Here is a 19,991-nt window from a genome sequence, read left to right as displayed (position 1 = left end):
GGCACGAACCTGTGTCCCCTGCATCGGCAGGCGGACCCCCAACCACTGCGCCACCAGGGAAGCCCAGAAAGAATTTTAAATAGAGAGATACCATCACTTTTCTCAGTTATTCACTATAATATTCAATAAACCTCATCTGTAAAAAATACTCTTAAATTTGTTCTTAGTCTCCTAATACACTAATTCTGAGTATAAGCAACTGCTAGGGTATCTTTAAAGCTAACCCTTTGATGTCCATTTCCCCATGCTGAGAATTTCCATTTCCCTCAACTTTTGTTCAGAGAGCTCTATTTCCGACCCTTTAATCACCTTAGTGGCGCTCCCTGCTCCTGCTCCTAATGTTTAACCACTTTTACTACTTAATGGCTGAATGTTTGTATTACATTGAAAACATGAAAAATTAATTGCCAATAATCTAGTAAATTGGTGCTGGCATTATTTTCTTCACTATGTGAAAGGTGGAGGACATGCTGACATCTTAAGAGGCCTAGCGATCAGGAGGTGAACATAACAAAGATGGAATGTTTCTATGTAACCCCTAATAAAAACCAGTATTTCCATCATTTAGAAAATACGCAGTCCTCTAACCACGATACAGAAAGCAGGTCGTCAATACCTTTCCCAAGAAAGTCAAATGCTGAACTATCAGGTGGGCGCTTTCCGTCTTCCCAGAGCCACTTTCTCCACTGATGACAATGCACTAACAGAGAAAATGAAGTGTTGGTGAAGAATTCAAAGCACAGTAGACACCCTGTGTGTTCAGCTATGGTTTTCATATAACATCTACCACTGTATACCTTAAATCTTCACTGAGCAATATATCTTAGGAATCTTTCCATTTCAGTACACCGAGAGCTTCCTCAACCTTTTCAGTAGTTTGTCACTCCCTTATACAGATGTACCATAGTCTATTTAACCCATCCCATATTGATGGATACTTGAGATTTTCCCGATGTCATTACAAACAATACTGCAATGAATAACCTGATACGTAGGTCATTATATTTATATACAGGTTCATTTGAAGAATAAATTCCCAGAAATGGGGTTGTTGGACCAAAAGGTAAACACATTTATAAGTTTGATAGATAATACCAAATTGCTTTCCTAAGGACTATATCAGTATATGAAAGTGTCTGTTCTGCACTCTCACCAAATGGCTATGTTGGATTTTTGCCAGTCTGATAGGCAAAACATTATAACTCGGTACAGTTTTAATTTGCACTTCTTTTATTATGAGTGAGATTGGGCATCCTTTCATAAGTTTAAGGTCATTCATATTTTCCTTTTTTTGTGACCAGTCCATATTTTGCCTTTTTTAAAATATATATTATTGGTCTTTTACCATTTGTTTCTAGGAGCTCTTTATGTATATATAAAGGAGATTAGTGGGTGTGGTATAATAAAAAAACATATATTTGGTCTTTGTCTCTGGTTCCTGGCACTGAGCTCCTAAAACCCTTGGAATGTCCTGAATGATGAGAGCATCCTTTGTTATTCACAAACAAGTCCCTTTCAACCAACCCTAACTGCTCACCAAGTGGTTCAAGGTGGAGCCCAAGACAGCTTCAGGATGGGGGCTGGTTACTAAAAAGACCAAACACATGATTTAGAGGGTGGGAAATTTCACCCCCGCCACCCCAGCTTCTGGGGAGGAGAGAAGGGCCAGAGATTGACTGAGTCATAAAAACTCTTGAACAAGATTCTGAGAGCTTCCGGTGTGAATATGTCGCAGGCCTGGGAGGATAAGGCGTGGAAGCTTTACACCACTTTCCTCCCTGTATCTTGTCCTATGCATCTCTTCCATTTGTCTGCTCCTGAGTTGTAACCTTTATAAAAACCCAGTAAACCTAAGTAAAGTGTTTTCCTGAGTTCTGTGAGTCGTTCTAGTGAACTATCAAACCTGTGCGGGGCTGTGGGAATCCCTGAATTTGCAGTCAGCCAGGAGGAAGTGTAGGTAGCCTGGGTACCCCATTCACAGCTGGTGTCTGAAGTAGGGGCAGTCTGGGGACTGAGCCCTGAGCCTGTGAGGTCTGTGCTAAATATGGATAGTTCATATCAGAATTGAATGGAACTGAATTGTTAGACAGCCAGTTGGTGTCAGGGAATTGGAGAACTGGCTGGTGTTGGTAAAGACACACATTTAGTGTCAGAGAAAAAGATAACACAGTGGGGTAACTTTTTAACTTGAGAAACACATATATCGCTCTTCATTTCCTTCCTTTCTATGAATTCTATGGACATTCCACAAGTCTCTGGGAAAGGTAAGAATGTGGAGAAGCCAAGTTTCTAACACATAGTGAATCCAGGTACTCCATTTCGTAACTGGCACTATTATAATTTCAATCAGCTCCTCAGCAAATCCAAAGCTGGGACTTCACAGGTCCCAGGAAATATACACATTGTGCTGCTCTCATAAAATTTCCCACCACATTAGATTGTTTCTATTTCAAACAGAATAAAGACAGACGGGAAAACACACATATTGAAAGTAAAGGAAGGGCCAAAGGTTGGATATGCCACCACTGTGAATCAGAGGTCCAGAAAGTTAAAACGTATGGGTGAGCTTTGTGTTTAACTAGCACTGCGTTTAAGATTTGTTCAGTCTTTACTCAATTCATCACAATTTCTCAGCAGCTAAACAGTGTGGTGCAGAAGCACTATCAACCTGTGTGCAGTATTTCATACAAAAAGGACTGGACCATGAAATTTCTGAGACCTTCACTAGAAAGAACTTCATGTCCGTCATTCTCCATCCCATTTTTATGACAGTCATTGCCACGTCATCAGGTTTGTGTTAGCTCTATGTTCTTATATTCATATTAGGATTATCCTTATTATATTTTCCCAGGGGAAGTGAGTGCCCTTGATAGGGACGTTTCACATTCCTTGAAAAGGGTTTTCACGTTTTCCTGCTACTCTGGCTGTATCACTGTTCCTGTTCCCCTGAGCTACTATTTTACTGCCTATTTCCTTGAGTCAGCACCAGCAACCAGAATGGAAAGTTTTTAGGGAGACTTAAGAGCCGCAGAGGAGGACAGAACACATCCTCCTGTGGGACTCGGTGGGGAAGGGCAGTAAGTTCTTACCTGGTCTTTGTTGAAAGTAACCATGCATTGGTAAGCAGCATCTGCTGATGCAAATATGTGGGGGGGATTTGAGGCACGTTTCACTCCATGATAAAGTCTGGAAAACTGAAAAACGTTAACTTAAAGAACTCTTCTAATGTCCCAGTACCTTTTTGCCCACAAAACCAAGGCTTCGTCACTTATTAGGAGAATTGTGGCATCAGGGAGGCTGTAGAGCTGAGGCTCTGGAGTCTATAGAGCTGACTTCAAATCCCAATTCTTCACTTACTGGCTTCCTAAGCTTGTGGAAGGGCATTAACTTCACTATGCTAAGTGTCCTCATTTGCCAAATAGGCTTAATAATATTACCTGTCACACAGGTTCGTGAGAGAGAAACAAGGTAACCCAGTGCCTGGTATGTGGTAAGCACTAAATAAATGTTAGCTGTTTTGTTACATATTAACTTAAAAAGTTACCCCCAAAATGTAACAATTCCATCTGTGTTGCATTACTATCTTCAGTTTGGGGTATGTACACCCCGAGGATGACATAATTTTATTCTCATTTTTTCTCCCTTTTCATTTTCCCTTGAGATTTCACATTTCCTATTAAGGAGCACCATGATCATAAAGGATCCCTTACCTGTGGAGAGTATATGTTTAGATTCTGGAAGGGGTTTAAGGCAATTAAGATGTCTCCAACATATGTATAAATCAGTAAGTCCACATAACGCTTCTGCAACTGATGAATAATTGTATCCTAAGAAGAGGATAAATAGTACTGAGAGTAAACACTATTTCCAGTCAAGGGAGTGATCCTTAAAATAACAACAAATGTATTCTTACGAGAATATTTTTCTCTAAAACATTAAAATAGCCCATTTAAGTCATACCCTATTGATTAGGATCCTAATCATTAGGACCCTAATGATCCTAAATGCAGATATTTGCCTTGAAAAAAGAAAAAATTAGGAATATGCTAAAAGAATTCGGCCCACTTAGGACTTGCTAAGAGACTCTGACATATGCAACAAAGATTTTGTCTGTTATTATGAAAAACATGTCTCACCCAACCAAAATGTTCTATTTAGAATTTGATTTAATAGGTCATTACTATTAATAAAGTACAGACAAATTGTAACTTCATTTCTCAAAGCATTACACTTAAAATTTATGTGGTGGGAATGCAGAATTGAACACTTTTATATCACACTTTAGTGATTCATGCATTGCAGTTAAGGGTCCCCAGAGTTAGAATCAGCAGAAGCAGCTCCAGTGCAATTAACAGCTCTATTAAACATGCATATTTTAAATGGGGATTATCACAGTTTCCAAATTTAGAATTCAAGCTGTATTAGCTTCACTATTTCCCTAAATGAAGCTCCTCTTTATGAAGAGCAAACAACTGTCTTAATTTAAGGGTTAAGTTGCACTTTTCTATAAACAGAAAATAATTTCAGCTGATCTAATACATCATTTAAGCCTACAATATAAAAGCCTTTACGGGAAAAATCCAAATCCTTTTCTCGTCATCATTCAGGACATTTGGGGGACTATAAATGCACACAACACCGGATCATAGTCACAGCAACCAAATGTTCCTGAGCTTCACCCCAAGGCTATACAAACAATTAAAGTTTCAAGTGACCTTAGGAGAATATGATCTACAACAGAAAGGTCACACCACTCATGTGAAACAAATGTCATTGGTGAAAATTGTCCATTAAATATTTAGTACCTCATCCAGAACCTCGAGATTGACCAAATCATCCTCAAGGCAGTATTTTTCAGCATCTCCCACATGGTAGGGTCCTCTGGTATGCATCCTTTCATGCCTAGAAAATATAGCAAAAAGTAGGCAACAAGAACAACTCAGCCACAGTCTTACCACACAACGTGTTCAGAGACTTCAGAGAAGGGACAGGAAGAGCGAGTCCAGTCCAGGTCCCCAGCTCTCTCCCCATCACTTCAGGGCCCCCCGGGGGGAAGGGGAGCTCCAGAGCTCAAGCCTTCCGCTGCCATGAGGAGCACAGCCAAGTGGGCCCATCTAACACTTATATCTGCTTTTCTTACGTGCCAACCACAGCACTTCCTTGCATTATTTTCTGTTCAGTGTCAGGCATGTAATTCTCACTAGGGTACTTCCCTTGAGGTCCCCTCCTGCTGTCCACCAGCACCACCCCACACTTCTTGAGAAATTTTTGAAACTACAGAAAACTTCAGAGAATAATATAGCAGATACCAACGAATCGATAAATGCTTACATTTTATCTTGTTTATTTTAAATCCCTTTGGGACCCATGTTCCATCCCACTCCCCTTTCCTGAGTGACCACTATTTCGTGGGTATCCTTCCAATTTAAAAATATTGGTCATACACATATATGTACCCATAATACACAGATTTGGTATGTTAAATTATAAAAATGATATCATACTGGTGGTTTCATTTTGCAAATTTACTTTTTTTCCATTCAACATCATGATTCCCCACCCCCTCCTTCTCCCATCTCTCTCTCTCTTTCTATATATATATATATATATATATATATATATATATGGACCTGTGATGATACTGGGCATAAAAGGTGACAGGGATAGACACACAGACATACATACATAGAGAGAAAGACAGGGAACAAGGGAGAGGGAGAGAGAATGAGAGTGAGTGAGCAAGTGACTGTCACTTTAATCACTGGGTAATATTACATCATATAAATATGTACCAATTTCTTTATTGGTCTTGATCAACATTTAGGCTGATTCCAACTTTTTGCTACCAAAAACAAAGCAGCACTCAAGTATCTTTATGTGCATCTCCTTGTGTACATATGTGAGATTTTCTCTTGGGGGTGTACTCACCAGGCATTAAAAAAACTTCCTGCCTATTAAATTAAAAGTTACTTCCTAATCCCTATTATTGATAGATTTGAAGAAGGAGTATTTTAAGCATGGTATTAGTCATCTCCAGTGCTAGAACCAATTTTGCTGCTAATTCATATAGAAGTCCAAAGTAGATGAAACTTAATTTTACTTAATAAAGTCAAATTTATAACCTAAGCATTTTAAAATTATTATTAGAACAGTTTATTCATCTGTATTCTAACATATTAGTGATGCCAAAGAAAAATTATATCTGTTTGAAAAACAGCTTTTCTTAAAAACTCAGAGCTGCTTCTATCTAGCCACTTTGCCAAATAAAACAGCAGGACGGTACACATTTCTGGCCAAATCGTCTTCACATAAAACCCAAGCATTTTTTTCCTTTGAAGTTCACCATAAAACAAAATATTGCAACATATTTTTAATAAATTAAATTCTCATCATATTAAATTCAGCTAGTTTACCTCCTTCCTAAATTTATATCTTGCAATCGTATGAAATAGTCTATGTTAGAGTTTATTTCAAGCATCTTTTGACAAAGAAAGTCAGGAATTTTAAAAAAATCCACAGCTCTGGTTCGGGTCAAGATGAAGTAAGCACTCTCCATTCTGTCTCTCCATTGAATGCAACTAAATACCTTGGACAGAATGCATGGTACTCTGAGAAGTATATGGTAACAGGCTGACCGGGGGAATCAGAATTCAAAATATCACTGAGTCAAAGGTGAGTTTCCTGAGATTTTTTTTTTTCTTCCAGTAACTCCTGACCTGGACTTGAAGTCAGCCTGAACTGCATATAGGGATGTCAAGTTGCACGCTGGATGACATTTTTACAGCCAACTAAAAGTGGAAGCATTGACAAACCTCACTTGCAGTATCACAAATAAAGTCTAGTAGAAAATCGTGACTATAACTGTGAACATGTACAGTGCAATACCACCAGGATTGAAACTGTTATCTTCTGAACCCTGAAGAGCTTATCTGTATATCTGTCTCACAGATTTAGCCTCCAGGAATCATGCAGATGCTGTCTGCAAATCTGAGCTTGCAAGGTATTTCCACTCTGATACAGACCACTTCATTTTCTCACTCAGGGAAAAAAATATATATTCCAGCCCTATCTCAGTATTCCCCAACTAGTGTTCTTCTGAAACTGCTACCTGCTTCATTTTCCTGCTTTGGCTATAGTGTTTGGAGAGAATGAAGAGAAAAAAATTATTTATTCCAATCTTTATCTTTTTTAATTTACATTATCCTAGAGTACATACATTTATTAAAAGTGTTACATTGTTTTATATTTGTCTATTTTTAGTTGAAATTAATCAAAAGAAATTTGGTTTAAATTTTTTTATAGTTTTCTTGAGTTAAATAATTTGTTGTCACCAGTAACCATCAACTTAAATTTCCTTTAAATTCACATGCTCCACCTAGTGCCTTACTTGAGAATAGCACCTATTATCAATTCTTGCTGAAGAATTCCTTGTTTAATGTGAAAATTACAGATTTCCAACTAAAAACTTCGGATTGAGTATTCCAAAGCTTAGAGGAATGGAGAGATAGGTAAATGGTTGGGTAAAGCAAAAGGCATTCTATTAAATTAAGAGTATATGGTAAGGTATTATAGTTTTGATGATTTAGAAGATATTTTCAAATCCCAACAAAGTCTATACTGCTTTTTGCTCGATTTTCTATTTGTTTTCATGAAGCCCTAAGTATGTTGTCTGCCAAGCCTGGTTTCCCAGACACATGGAGTTTTGGGGTTAAAGCTTAGAGAGGATGAGACTCAAAGCCCTGGCTTAGGCTGGTTCTTGGAGTTTGGGTTTGGTGTGGTGTGGGGCAGCTAGTGGTGAGAAGGGTTGACCTAAGGATCCAGGGATCAGGAAAAGGGGAAACTGGTGTCTGAGTCCCCAGTTCAAGTAAGGTGGGAATGAGGGCAATTCTGAAACATCAGGTCTAAGGCAATGGGTGGAGAATAAGAACTGGATCTTAAGAGTCGGTGAGACAGAGCCAGAGGTGGAGACTGGGAGCTCCCCTAAAACAACAGTGGGCACAGATGAGATAGAGGATTGGGGATTTTGGGGATGTCTTAGGTCCAGCCCATGAGGGGGGAAAGAAGCTGTAGAAGGTACCAGGTTTGTTCAGACACTGGGGGAATAAAGTCCTAAAGTGCTGTTGGCTTCCCTATAATCTAATCTCTACACCTGCATTATGGTTAAAACCATTTCTGGGAGTTCTCTTTGATATCTCATCTCTGGGCCTGCAGACTTCTTTGTTTGAGTTACTGGCCCTATGAATAATATTGACAAAATATTACATATTTTGTCCAAAAGTGATTCCTTAATCCCTTAGCCTGTTCCTGTCTGTCAACTTTGCCTGTGGAAGCAGTAACATCCACGTAGGCAGGTCCACACAGGGCTGCAGGAGCTTCACGTAGGTATGGCAGGAGGCATTCTTCCCTTCATGCCCAACTATGTTGAAGAACAAAGCATAGAAGGAAGGTCTCTAAATTATAATTCAAGGGTAGGAAGGAAACAAAATCTTTATTTTGTAAGAACAGCCGGTTCTTATTAGTAGCCCATTTTATACACATCAGTGTATACATGTCAATCCCAATCGCCCAATTCATCACACCACCACCCCACCCCCTGCCGCTTTCTCCCCTTGGTGTCCATACGTTTGTTCTCTACATCTGTGTCTCTATTTCTGCCTTGCAAACCGGTTCATCTGTACCATATTTCTAGGTTCCACATATATGTGTTAATATACGATATTTGAAACAAAATCTTTTAGTCTAAAAATGACAGGGGATGTGCTAGTGAGAGGTGAAACTCTGCACTGAAAAATGCCTGATGGTCTTTTAGACGGTCGTCCTATGGCAGGAGGACCATTGGGAAGGCCACCTCTACCTCCACTCCTCTACACTCAGGATCAGAGCCCTTCCCTCCATCCAAGAGTGGAACCAAGAGTGGAACCGGAAGGAGTGGAAAATGACTAACACTCCCACCAGATTCCAGATAAGTAAGTAAAATCTGTTGGGGGCGGAGAAAAAAGGAGTAAAGAAAAGGAGTAAGGGAGAGGGTCCAGGCTCAAAGGTGGTGGTCCTTACGAGTCTAAGACAAAGGCTTCTGCGGCCACGTACAAAGCTCAGGAACAAGTTGACAATTTGGATAGATTAGAGGAACCATTCCCTTATCACCACATTCAATGGATCTCATATAGTAAGGAAAATGTTACTCAAAATTGGGGATAGAGTACTATTACTCCAACAAAGGTAGTGATGTTGAATATTTCTTCCAAATCATTATTTCCATTTCAGTGTACCTCTTGATAACAGAGTGGATGAAAGAGAACTTTACTGTAATCACATAATCATGGACCTAGCATGAGGAAAATAATGGCAAACCATCTAGGTGTAACACCATCCTACTGAGATCCAAATATGAGTAAAGTTACCACCTAGATAACTTTAACTACATGAGCTCGATCTTGATCTGAAATTTAAGCTTATATTTATCAAACAAACATTATAATACATAGATTAAAAATACAAGAATTATTTGGGTGGAAATCTCTATAGTATCTCCCTGTTTTTTCACCCAAGCATTGTTTTTGACCAGAATTTCAATAGATCAGCATCTTATCAGTTATATTATTTGATATAGCTATCTTCTCTAGGCAGCAAGAATCAGTGACACCAGTAGAAAATTAAATATTAATTCACTCATTCAGTTATAGATAGAGATAGATAGCAGATTACATCAGGGTATAGATTTATTTCTTGTCTGTTAGGAAAACAGGAAAATCCTTAACCTGCTATGTGGCAAGCGTCTTCAGCATTTGATGAAGTAATCATTCAAAAGTCATTCGTTTGCACAGGATTCCAAGAACCCAACAGTGTATGTAATGTGATGTATGTGTGTATATGTGTGTGGGGGGTGCATGTTTGCAGGTAAAACAGGAAGCGAGAGCAAGACTTACTAGGGAAAGCTCAGCAGTGAAGCAGTGACAAACCTGTTTTAAGGGCCACTGCTGCTGGTTGAAAAGAAATCAGAAAAGCTGAGGTCATTGTTTTAATCAGCCTCAGGCAAATTGCAAGGGTAGAATCAAAATCCATTAACCGGAGCAGGAAACAACCAGCAACTTAATTGTTCTACCAAGTAATACTTGGTAGTAGACCCTTGGCGTTTGAGGGTTTAACATTTGTGGTTTCAGCTAGTCCCAAACCACCCACAGGGGAACAAACAATGTGCTGGGTTTTGCAATTTTCCTGAGGCTAGAAGTTGAGTCCATGATGGGAGGTTGGAAGGTGGGAGTAGGTCGGGTCACAGCACAGCCACCCTGCGCTTTCCCTGCCTCTACTCTAATTGCAGACAGAGGTTTTGCTCTTTACCCACTAACCCTTGTGAAGTGAATTTTTAAAAAGCATGTTTTCATGTCGACATCTCTAACTTTGATAGTGACATGATATACCAGATAATATTGAATTCAGGGATTTGCAAAGGTAATTTGGGGAAAAATTCCTTTTGAAAGTCAAAGAAATGGGAGCTGATGTAAAGGAAATGACCACATGGTTTAACAGCATCCCTGACAGGTTAAGTAAAAATGTAGCCCTAAACTATTGTTCACCGAATATTAGGGCTATGTGACTTCCTTTGAGAGAGTCAGCCTTGGATGCATAACCTCTCTACTGTTTCTGAGTCAAACATATGCTATAGAAAAATTATAAATTACTGGAAAAACTTAAATTCCAATGGTTTCACTCATTCAATCAGCATCAGGAAATGGTATCAAATCTCAAATAGTACAATGTCACTTCTCCATAGGTGCCTCATATACGTAATGTGCAATGGGAATGGATCACAGTCTGGCTGTCCCAAAAAACTGCACCATTCAGAAGAGCCAGAACACTTACACCAGGAGAGGAGCCGTAGGGCCTCACCACTCAAGCTCTTCTTTATACTGTGAATGAAAAATATTGGCTGCCTTATCAGTGAACAGAGGATGTGCAGCCATCAAGCCATCACATTACAGCATCTCCAAAGATGAGTTCTGAGGGAACTGATGATGGAAACAAGATGCCTGATGCCCACCATTCAGCAGTCAACTGCTGCAACCATCCCCCAACGGTGCACCGTGAGGAGACTCAGGACGTGAAAGCACAGGATACTGGCCCCAGATAGCTGAGGTACATATCAAAGGAATGATTCCAGGGAGCCCAGACTCTTGCATCTTCCCATATACAGAAAAGTGCTAAATTCCTTAACTTGAGATATCTGGTTTTCTTTAAGTAACAATCAACCACCTGGTCTTTGCTGCAAAAAAACTCCTACATATCCTGGCTCCCCGCCTTGCATCTTCAGAGCAGTCTCCCAGAGTTATCTGAGATGCTGTGTCCCAGGCTTAAGTCCTCAGTTTTGTCCACCGAATAAAACGTAACTCTCAACTTTTAGGTTGTGCGTTTTTTTTTTTCAGTCAACAATACACAGTACAGCTTCTGCTCTATTGTGAATGAGCTCCCCATGATTCCTAGCCTTATTCCTGAATACGTGTCTATTTCCTCATCATAACAGGAATGGACCATTTCCCCATAATGTTCCTGCCTCATTCCACCTTCCATCCACTCGTGGTGAGGCGGTGGGGAAAGGAGTGTCCTCCTGGCTCGCCTCTGCCTTTTTCCATCCATTGTTCTCCCTAACCAACCTCTATCTTTAAAAAGTTCGTATCACCCTCTCGTACCATCTTCTCCAGCACTTGACCCCCATTTTCCTTTCTCTCTACTCCTTCCCCTAATTCCAGTCTGTGGTTTTCCCATACCCTACCAATCACTTTGTTAATTCTTCTCACGTTCTAATTTCAAGATTCCTCTTTGTCAATTCTTTAAAAACTTTTCTTTCTCCTCCACTGAAGTTGTTCACAAGTTCAGCTATGACTAGTTCCCAATAATCTCTCAAAAGTTCCCGAGGACTCAGTTCTACAATCTCGTTTCTCACCATCCTCTCACTGAATCTGCTTTTTGTCTTCATTGTAACTGCCAGTCCCCTGACCCAGACCCACATTCAAAGCCAATAAGCCACTCTGGCTTCACTTTCTTCCAAATCTCCGAAAAGACCTCAAGGATACTCTCCTACTCAGATTCTCTTGCCCCCGTGTCCACCCATCAATGTCCATCCAAGCCAGTCTCCAGCCTGAAGAAGACCACAGTATCTGCTTTCTCTACTCCTACTCCTGTGGCTAAGAATTGGTAGAGATGATAGATGGAAAAGGTGATGGTGTTGATGGTACAATTTTTCAGAGGTTCTAATGCCAAATGCTCTCCTGAATGCTCTACATGCATTATCTTAAACACTGATTAACTTCACTACAATGTAATGCTATTCAGTTAAGTTCCACCTGGGTTTTCTGTGCTATTGAGCAATCGTTACGCCCACCTTTAATGAACCCTTTATCATATTCCTCATAGCGGCTATTTCAAAGATTTAACACTTCCCTGGAGTCCACAGCTCACTCCCAACTTTGAGACCATGTTGCTTACTTTTTTTTGGAAAGCTAAAGGCCATTCAAGATGAGTTTCCTCAGAGTATCTCCTCTGCCTCTTGCCTCCACCCCTCAAATTTTCTGGATATCTTCATCTAACCTTTCTGTGTCTTTCCCAACCTAGAGGCTCTTTCTAAGTTCAATCTTCCTCTTAGGTGCTTGATCTCCCTCCCTCTTGCTTCCTCTGTTACCTTCTCTCTATTTTCAACGTCTCCCTCTATATAAGATCCTCCCCTTCACCTATCCAAGTTCTTCCCCATCCTCTAAGAACCTGCATTCTTCTCTGCAACCCCCTGAAAATACCAACTTCTTTCGCCCCTGGAGAAAGTACTAAAGAGGACAGAACATTCCCTGCCTTTACAGGAACAGTAAAACAGTAAAAACACAGTAAAAAAATCTCCCCCTGTAGGCTGTAGTTCTCATTTCTCTGCATTAGCTCTCAAAACTAAACAAGTCTCTGCAGCTGGGGGTCCCAGGACTGTTTGGACCATTGAAGAACACTTCTTTGGGCAGAAAGCTGGAAGCTTTGTGTAATATCTGGAAGTACATGGCATTGCATAGGCTATGCATGGCATTTGATAGGATATGAAGAGGAAGCAAAGTAAGTCTTTTTACTGGTCTCTGTCTCTGAGTGTCTTGCAATTTCTGTTTGGTTACAGTATGAACCAGGGTAGGGAGGCAGCCAATTCAGGTAGACCCTGTGACACTTCTCTCTTTCCCTAATCTCTCTCATCCAATTCACCACTAAGTCTTTGACAATACCATTACCTTAATACCTTCTGTTATTTACAATTGCCACAATCTGCTCTCACTAGCCTCCCTAGCTCCAGCCTTGCCCAGCTCCATTTCATTCTCCACACTGCAATCAGAACAATCTTCCTAAAGCACATCTCTGCTTGAAATCCTTCTGTGGCTCCCAAGTGTCTAAGGAACAAATCCAAGCTCCTTAGCCCATCATGCCCTGGCCCCTTCCTGCCTTGTTTCTCCCTCCCCACGTCCCATGCCAAGCTCCAGCAATGCCAACTAATTGTTCACCAAATCCCCTAAGCTGTCTCCAGCCTCTGTGCCTTTACCCTTTGCTCATTCTTTCATCCACATGGAATAACCCCCCCTTCCCCAACTATCTTCTATTCGTTCTTCAGGACAGTTCAAGGATCACCTTCCCACCAGTTTCCAGGGTCTACCCTTCCCAGGTACTCTGGGAGGTACTCCGGGCAACCCTCTATCCAGGTACTTTTCATGCTGAGCTCTTCTCATCTGATTCTTGTCTGTTTCACACACTGGACTATTAGCTCTTTATCAGGAACTGTATCTGATTTCCTCTGTTCGGCAGAGGGCTTGACACATACACACATATAAATATTTCTGGAATGAATAAATGAATAAATTAGATTTTAAATAAGAGACAGAGATTTATATTTTTAACATTTAGTTTCTCAGTACTATTTATTTTCATGATGTTGTTTGGTAATAGAGATGAATTTGCACAGATTAAGGCCGAAAGAAACGGAGGACTGAATTAAACAGACCACAACATACACAACTTCTACAACTACTGCTACCATTGACTGAGGTTTAACTCTGTTATCAACATTAAGTTTTTTTGTTTTTTGTTTTTGCGGTACGCGGGCCTCTCACTGTTGTGGCCTCTCCCGTTGCGGAGCAGATGCGCAGGCTCAGCGGCCATGGCTCACGGGCCCAGCCACTCCGCGGCATGTGGGATCTTCCCGGACCGGGGCACAAACCCGTGTCCCCTGCATCAGCAGGTGGACTCTCAACCACTGCACTACCAGGGAAGCCCAACATTAAGTATTTTTTTAATGTATTGAGTCAACCCTCAAAATAATCTCCATCTTATAGACGAAGAAATTTTGGAACAGAAAAATTTAGTAACTTGTCCATAAGTGGTTGAGCTGGGATTCAAACCTGGCAGAGTCAGGGTTTTTTTAACCACTGCATTGTACCACTTGCTGTGTGACCATAATTGTGCAGAAAAATGTAAATTGGGTATTCGCCTCACTCATCTATGCGCTCACTTCAATAATTCTTTGTTTTTTCCACCTTAACTTGGAAACTCACAACTTTATAAATATATTGAATTACCAGCATCAAATGATATTTGAGAATTTTTCCGGATGGGCTTAAAAAAAACACCCATGTAGCCAACTCCCTGCCACTTGCTAAGAGGAAGTAATAGTGTAGGACAGGTGGTAAGATGTGTTAATTTCATGCAGCGTGTTTCCTTTAGAATTTTCCTTTCTCCTAAAGAAGTGGCTGGTTAAAGTTTTGATACCTATTTGTGAGGTTGTATTTTTTAGTGACTTTTTCAAAGAAACACAAACTTCTGAGTGAAACTGAAGATTACAAAGACCCTGAGAGAAGGGTCTTTGACCCTATGAGGCCTTCGACATCAAAGGAGTTAACAAAGATAAAGAGAAATTAGAGAGAGGGGGTGAGAGAGCCTGGAGTCCTGGCTTTCTATGGTAAAGAGAGAAAAGTGTTTAAAAAGAGGACACACATCTGGACAGGCAAATTCAGGCAAAAGTGAAAAGCTGAATAACTTTGCAACTAAGTTTCAGAAATTGTTCTGCAGCAAATCAGAAGAAACAAGAAGATACCTCATTCAACAGAGAGCATTTAAATTCTGAGTTTGTTTTTTTTGCTTGGTTTGTACTTTATTTCATCTTCATTTTTGGTGGCAGTGTTGTGTATGTGTGTGTGTGTGTGTGTGTGTGTGTGTGTGTGTGTGTGTGTGCGCGTGTGCGTGTGTGTGTGTGTGTGTGTGTGTGTGTGTGTGTGGTAGAGGGGTGGTGGCTGGTGAATAGGAACAAAAGCAGAGGAAGAAAAGAAGATTTCAGTTCCCTGGGGCTTGAACACAAATTCTACTGCTTCAAAAGGCACCAAGTTACAAGAATTTCTCTGCGTTTCTCTACCCAATGGGCAAGCCATAGAAAGAGAAATTGCAGTGGAAAAGAGAAAAGAGCAGGAAATAATTTGTTTTGAGCTATCAAAAAGGGAACCTGGGTTGGGGGTGGGGGGATCGGCAAGATATTGTCACCTTGAAACTATGCCTCTAGCTCCTAGAGTTCTGATGCTTTTTGATTTGTAAACAGTTTTCTGCAGAATACATGAATAGTTCCAGAACTTGTGACTTGTGATATTTTAGTTTCTTCACCTCCAGTCCTTTGAATGTTCTTTTAGTAATAATGGATTAGAGCTTATCTGCATCCTGGCCAGTTTTGTAAAACCAAATAATTGCTTAGCTGCGGAAGCAGCTTTATTTGCATGTAGTTTTTTTTTAAAGAGAAATTCTGCCACCCTCTGGACAGAAACCAAAGATCTATTTCTTAGAGACCACCACAGAATACTGTTTTAAGCAACTGCCCTTGAAAATAAACATTTATTTTTTTAATCTACCCTATAAAAATAGGAGAGGGGGGAAATCACAGTTGCTTTAGATAGCATAGATGATATCTGGAGGAAAAAATCATTTAAAAATACTAAATTGCCTCTAAGGAATTTTTAACTAAAGAAAATGGGCTCAGAGCACTTTAGAGAAAAAGGCTCCAGTGTTTAACTTGTAATCTTTCCAAAACCACCTTATACTTATACTTATACTCTCTAGCCTGCAATAGCCAAGTAAAGGTTTCTCACACAATCTCAGCCATGGCTGCTTTCATCCAGTTTTCTTTATTGGTGGAATTTTTAAAAATCTACATGTATATTAAATATAAATATATATGCATTGGTTTTTAACTAGAACATGAGGGTGGAGTGAGATTTCAGCCACAGTTGAGAGAAATTAGCCATAAGAGCACAAATGGGCAGCTTGTTTCTGAAGCTCTCCTGCTCTCATCCACCGGGCATGGAGTACTTAATGTCATGTAAATGAAACTTAAAAATGCACGGATGTGATTACCAGTAATAATGCTGGGCAAATCAAAACACATGACATGCCGTTTTTTCCATAAATAACCAGAGAGAGGAAGCAGGAAGACGCCGAGGACCATACCTGGTTTTAACAACAGGATTTAGATGCTTCTGGTCTTGAAGGACCTTGGCCAGCTGTTTTTGCAGAAACAAAACCTTCCCGTGGACTCCCTTAATAAATGGGTGGTCGAGGAGATGTGTGACGGAAGGCCGCTTTTCAAAATCCTTAATAAGACACCTGTTCACAAAAATCAACAAACAACTGAAGTACAATCTTAGAAACCTGGCTCCCCTGTAAATATAGGAGAGAGGAGGAGAAAAAGCTCATTTATAAAACCTGATCACTAACCTTAACATAGCTCTTTCTTTATTCATAGTTACCAGAACAGAAAAAAAATTCTCCTAGTTGAATTGATCAAGACATCAGAAATCTATTTTAGTTTGCTTTAAATATATATTGAAAACACAATCAATTTAATTTGAAATACTCAAAACACTGAAAAATAGACTGGCCAGACTGAATTTTCTGTCTGAATTTTCATTACAGAAAAATGTTTACAATGGAGCCAAGTTGATTAGTCTATATACTTTATTTTAGAAGTATATGAAATGTCCACTATTTGGTGGTGGGGAAAATGCATTTAGGAGTTTGCAAGGATAGAAACGAATCATAAAGAAACTTTCACAGAGAAAATTCAACCCCTTGATTTCTAATATCTTCTGAAGAAGCAGAAAAACCTCAGAACAGGAAGTGACTACAATATAGTTCAGATGAATTGGAATGGAATTATTCAAACAGGGAACAAAAAGTCCATACAAAATGGTAAAAATTGGGTTGCATTTAAACTCCTCTGTGGTTAATTGGTTAAAACCGCACCGGTATAACCACTTTCTGTTTCAGGTTCAATGCCCTTTTCAAAGAAAACAATGATTCAGTACATTTTGCTGTGTGATGTATATTATTAAAGATGATTTTGACACAGGAAATCTCTAGTGAAATTGAATCTGATGAATACCCCTCCAATTACCATTGCATTTCCATTCTGAGTAGCTGCCCTTGACGGGAGGAAGAAATTTCAACATCCGCCCTTTTAAGTTATCAGCTTTTATTTAGCTCACGTTGGAAGGCTTAGGATAAATACTAGACGCCATTCTGCCCACTCCATGAAATAAATGTTTCCAGTTTTCCCAATAGTGACATGCCAGCAACATGTAAAACACAACATATTTAAAATGATGAAATGCACTGACAAATGGTAAAATGTTCAGCCTCACCCTGAGCATCCTTTCAAAACATGTAAGCAGAGCTCCTAGAACAATCCTCAACTGTTGGTTTTACAAAAAGGCCTTAATCTTTGCATTTCAAACCACTTTCGCATCCCTCGACTTCTAGTCCTGAAAGATATTCAGTAAATTTCCCAATCATCCCATTTTAGAATTGATTCAGGGATTTCCTATCTATTGGAACTGGAGCTTTCAGTTAGAAAAGCCAAAAGAACCTAGATTATCTATCTCCATTCTGCTGCCTGCATGACTATAAATACCACCTCTGTCTCGCTATGGGGAGAAATCAATCATTTGACTTTTATGGGTCCAGGGGCCTTTTGTATAATCTATTATATTTCCTACTAAAAATAAAAAAATCAGTGCACATCCTTTAAAAAAATACTCCGTTCATGTTTCTACATCAGCAATGTTCCCTAGATTCCATGTATATTAATCCGTATATAATTATGTGACTACCAAAGGAAAATAAATGCTAACGTTTCCCTAAGCACCTGGAAAAAAGGAACCTCTTGATAGTTTATATGGTCAGTAATACAGGTGTATGCCTCATCCTCCTAGCTTGAGAGATGGTGTATAAAAACTCCCCAAATAAAGTCTGTGTCCTCTGAGAATTCCTACTGAAGATGCACATGGTGGCTTTGCACATACCCCCACCCCCCGAGAGGGCATGGGTAGGACGGGAGACCAGGAACTGCTGGGACCCCCAGCTAAGCCTGTCCAGGGATCTGGTGCAGGTCACATTACATCTGTCTCTCATCACCAAATAGACATACTTCCCGTACCCAAGTATATCCCCAAACACAGGGAGACCGATTTCTTAATCAGTTTCCCCACCTTTTTTTTTTTTTTTTTTTTTTGCTTTCTGGGCAAGTCTCAACTGCTTGTTGACTAGTGCCAAAACTTCAGATGAGTAAACTCAAGGGGGCTGAAAGTGGGAGGTGTAACAATTAATAGGAAATTCAGAGCAGGTGAATGGGAAAGTGAGCAGGCGCTGCCTCTACCTTCTCCCTCAGGATAGGTGCCTTGGAACAGTACTTCCGGTAATTAAAGCTCCTTAGATAGGGTTTGAGAGAAGCCAGGAAACCCATACTCCAGCCTTATGAAAATAGGTGTTTGCTAGATTCTGGGGGTGCAATTAAAGGTGCTATATCTTGTTTCATAATTTTAGCATCCAGTGGGAGAGCAAGGTTGCAAACAAGGTTGCAAGATCATTTGGTATTTTGGAAGGGATCTCTCTCTAGATCACAGAGGGAGTAAGAGAAATGAGGACTAAATAATGAAGTGAGATAATCAGACAAGGGAGAAACAACAATGAATCTGTTGTCTCCTGGAGATCCAAAAAATAAAGATGGTAGGTGTTCTACTCTCTGAAGGAATGATCAAGAGGATTTATTTGTTAGTTCTCTCAGTAAGGCCCAAGTGGGCTGAATGTCATACCAGCGTTATCAGCAAAACTGAAACCGAGTGTATATGGGAAGAATGCTAAGCAGAGCTGTGACATATCCAACTGCACTGGCGGATTTTTAGGAGAAGGGCAGGAAGACCTTGAGGGTAGAGCCTTATTCTAAAACACTCTTGCATACTTTTTTTCTCATGGGGAGCAAAGAGCCAGAATGAAATGGACTTATTATTTTACTAATAAATAGAGGAAAGTTCTATGTTAGGAGCAGATATGGCGAAAGTCAAGCATTACTAGATACCAGGTCATTGGAATCATGTCATTTCATTTGTTCAGCAAACATTTATTGCACAGCTGGAATTAGTCAAAATAGATGAATTCATAAAAAATTATGACAATTTTCCTCAAAGATCGACAATCTTATTATAAAGATGGAAGGACAAGAGAAACACAGGAAACAGCAGAAGCCAGTGTTTGCTTTTATATTTAGAATAAGAAATAGTCACACGAAAGCATAAGGTTTTGGAGCTGGGGACCAAGATTTTCTATTCTAACCCTTCTTTTACGAGGTGAGGAAGCTGAGGTCAAGTCCTGATAGTGATGAGGTCAATTCCCTGGCTCCCATGAGAGAACCCTCCTACTCTGCAATGTGTTGTTAAAATGGCACAGGTACAATGTGCAAAACAATACTAGGCAGCAATGGGTGTGGGGCAGCCAAAGAAGGCTTAATGGAAAGAGTGAGGATTGAGCTGAGTTTGGAGGGAATTTTTGGAACTAAATTGAACTCAGTATGTGGAGAAGATGTAGAAGGCATTTCAAGGTTGGGAAACTGGATCAGCAATGAAAGAAGCCAGCCTAGGCAAGCTGTGTAGCCAGGAACTCAGGAGGTCACC

At 40.0% G+C, this 19,991-nt stretch overlaps 1 protein-coding gene across 1 annotated transcript in view; it reads right to left on the bottom strand.

Moving 5' to 3' along the window:
* Nucleotides 1-19,991, bottom strand: part of MYO3B (myosin IIIB) — a gene marked incomplete at both ends in the record, with an annotated part of 388,194 nt that overhangs the window by 213,678 nt on the left and 154,525 nt on the right. The window contains 5 exons of the mRNA XM_082841630.1: nt 617-700; nt 3,090-3,194; nt 3,711-3,827; nt 4,806-4,902; nt 16,495-16,650. Coding sequence (XP_082697756.1) covers nt 617-700; nt 3,090-3,194; nt 3,711-3,827; nt 4,806-4,902; nt 16,495-16,650 — 559 coding nt within the window. The remainder of the gene's footprint in view (nt 1-616; nt 701-3,089; nt 3,195-3,710; nt 3,828-4,805; nt 4,903-16,494; nt 16,651-19,991) is intronic.

This window comes from Leucopleurus acutus, assembly GCF_964270905.1.
Source record: "Leucopleurus acutus genome assembly, chromosome: 6".
In the NCBI taxonomy this organism is placed as follows: domain Eukaryota; kingdom Metazoa; phylum Chordata; class Mammalia; order Artiodactyla; family Delphinidae; genus Leucopleurus; species Leucopleurus acutus.
Note: the sequence above shows the minus strand (reverse complement) of the source record. Positions and strands in the feature narration are given on the sequence as shown.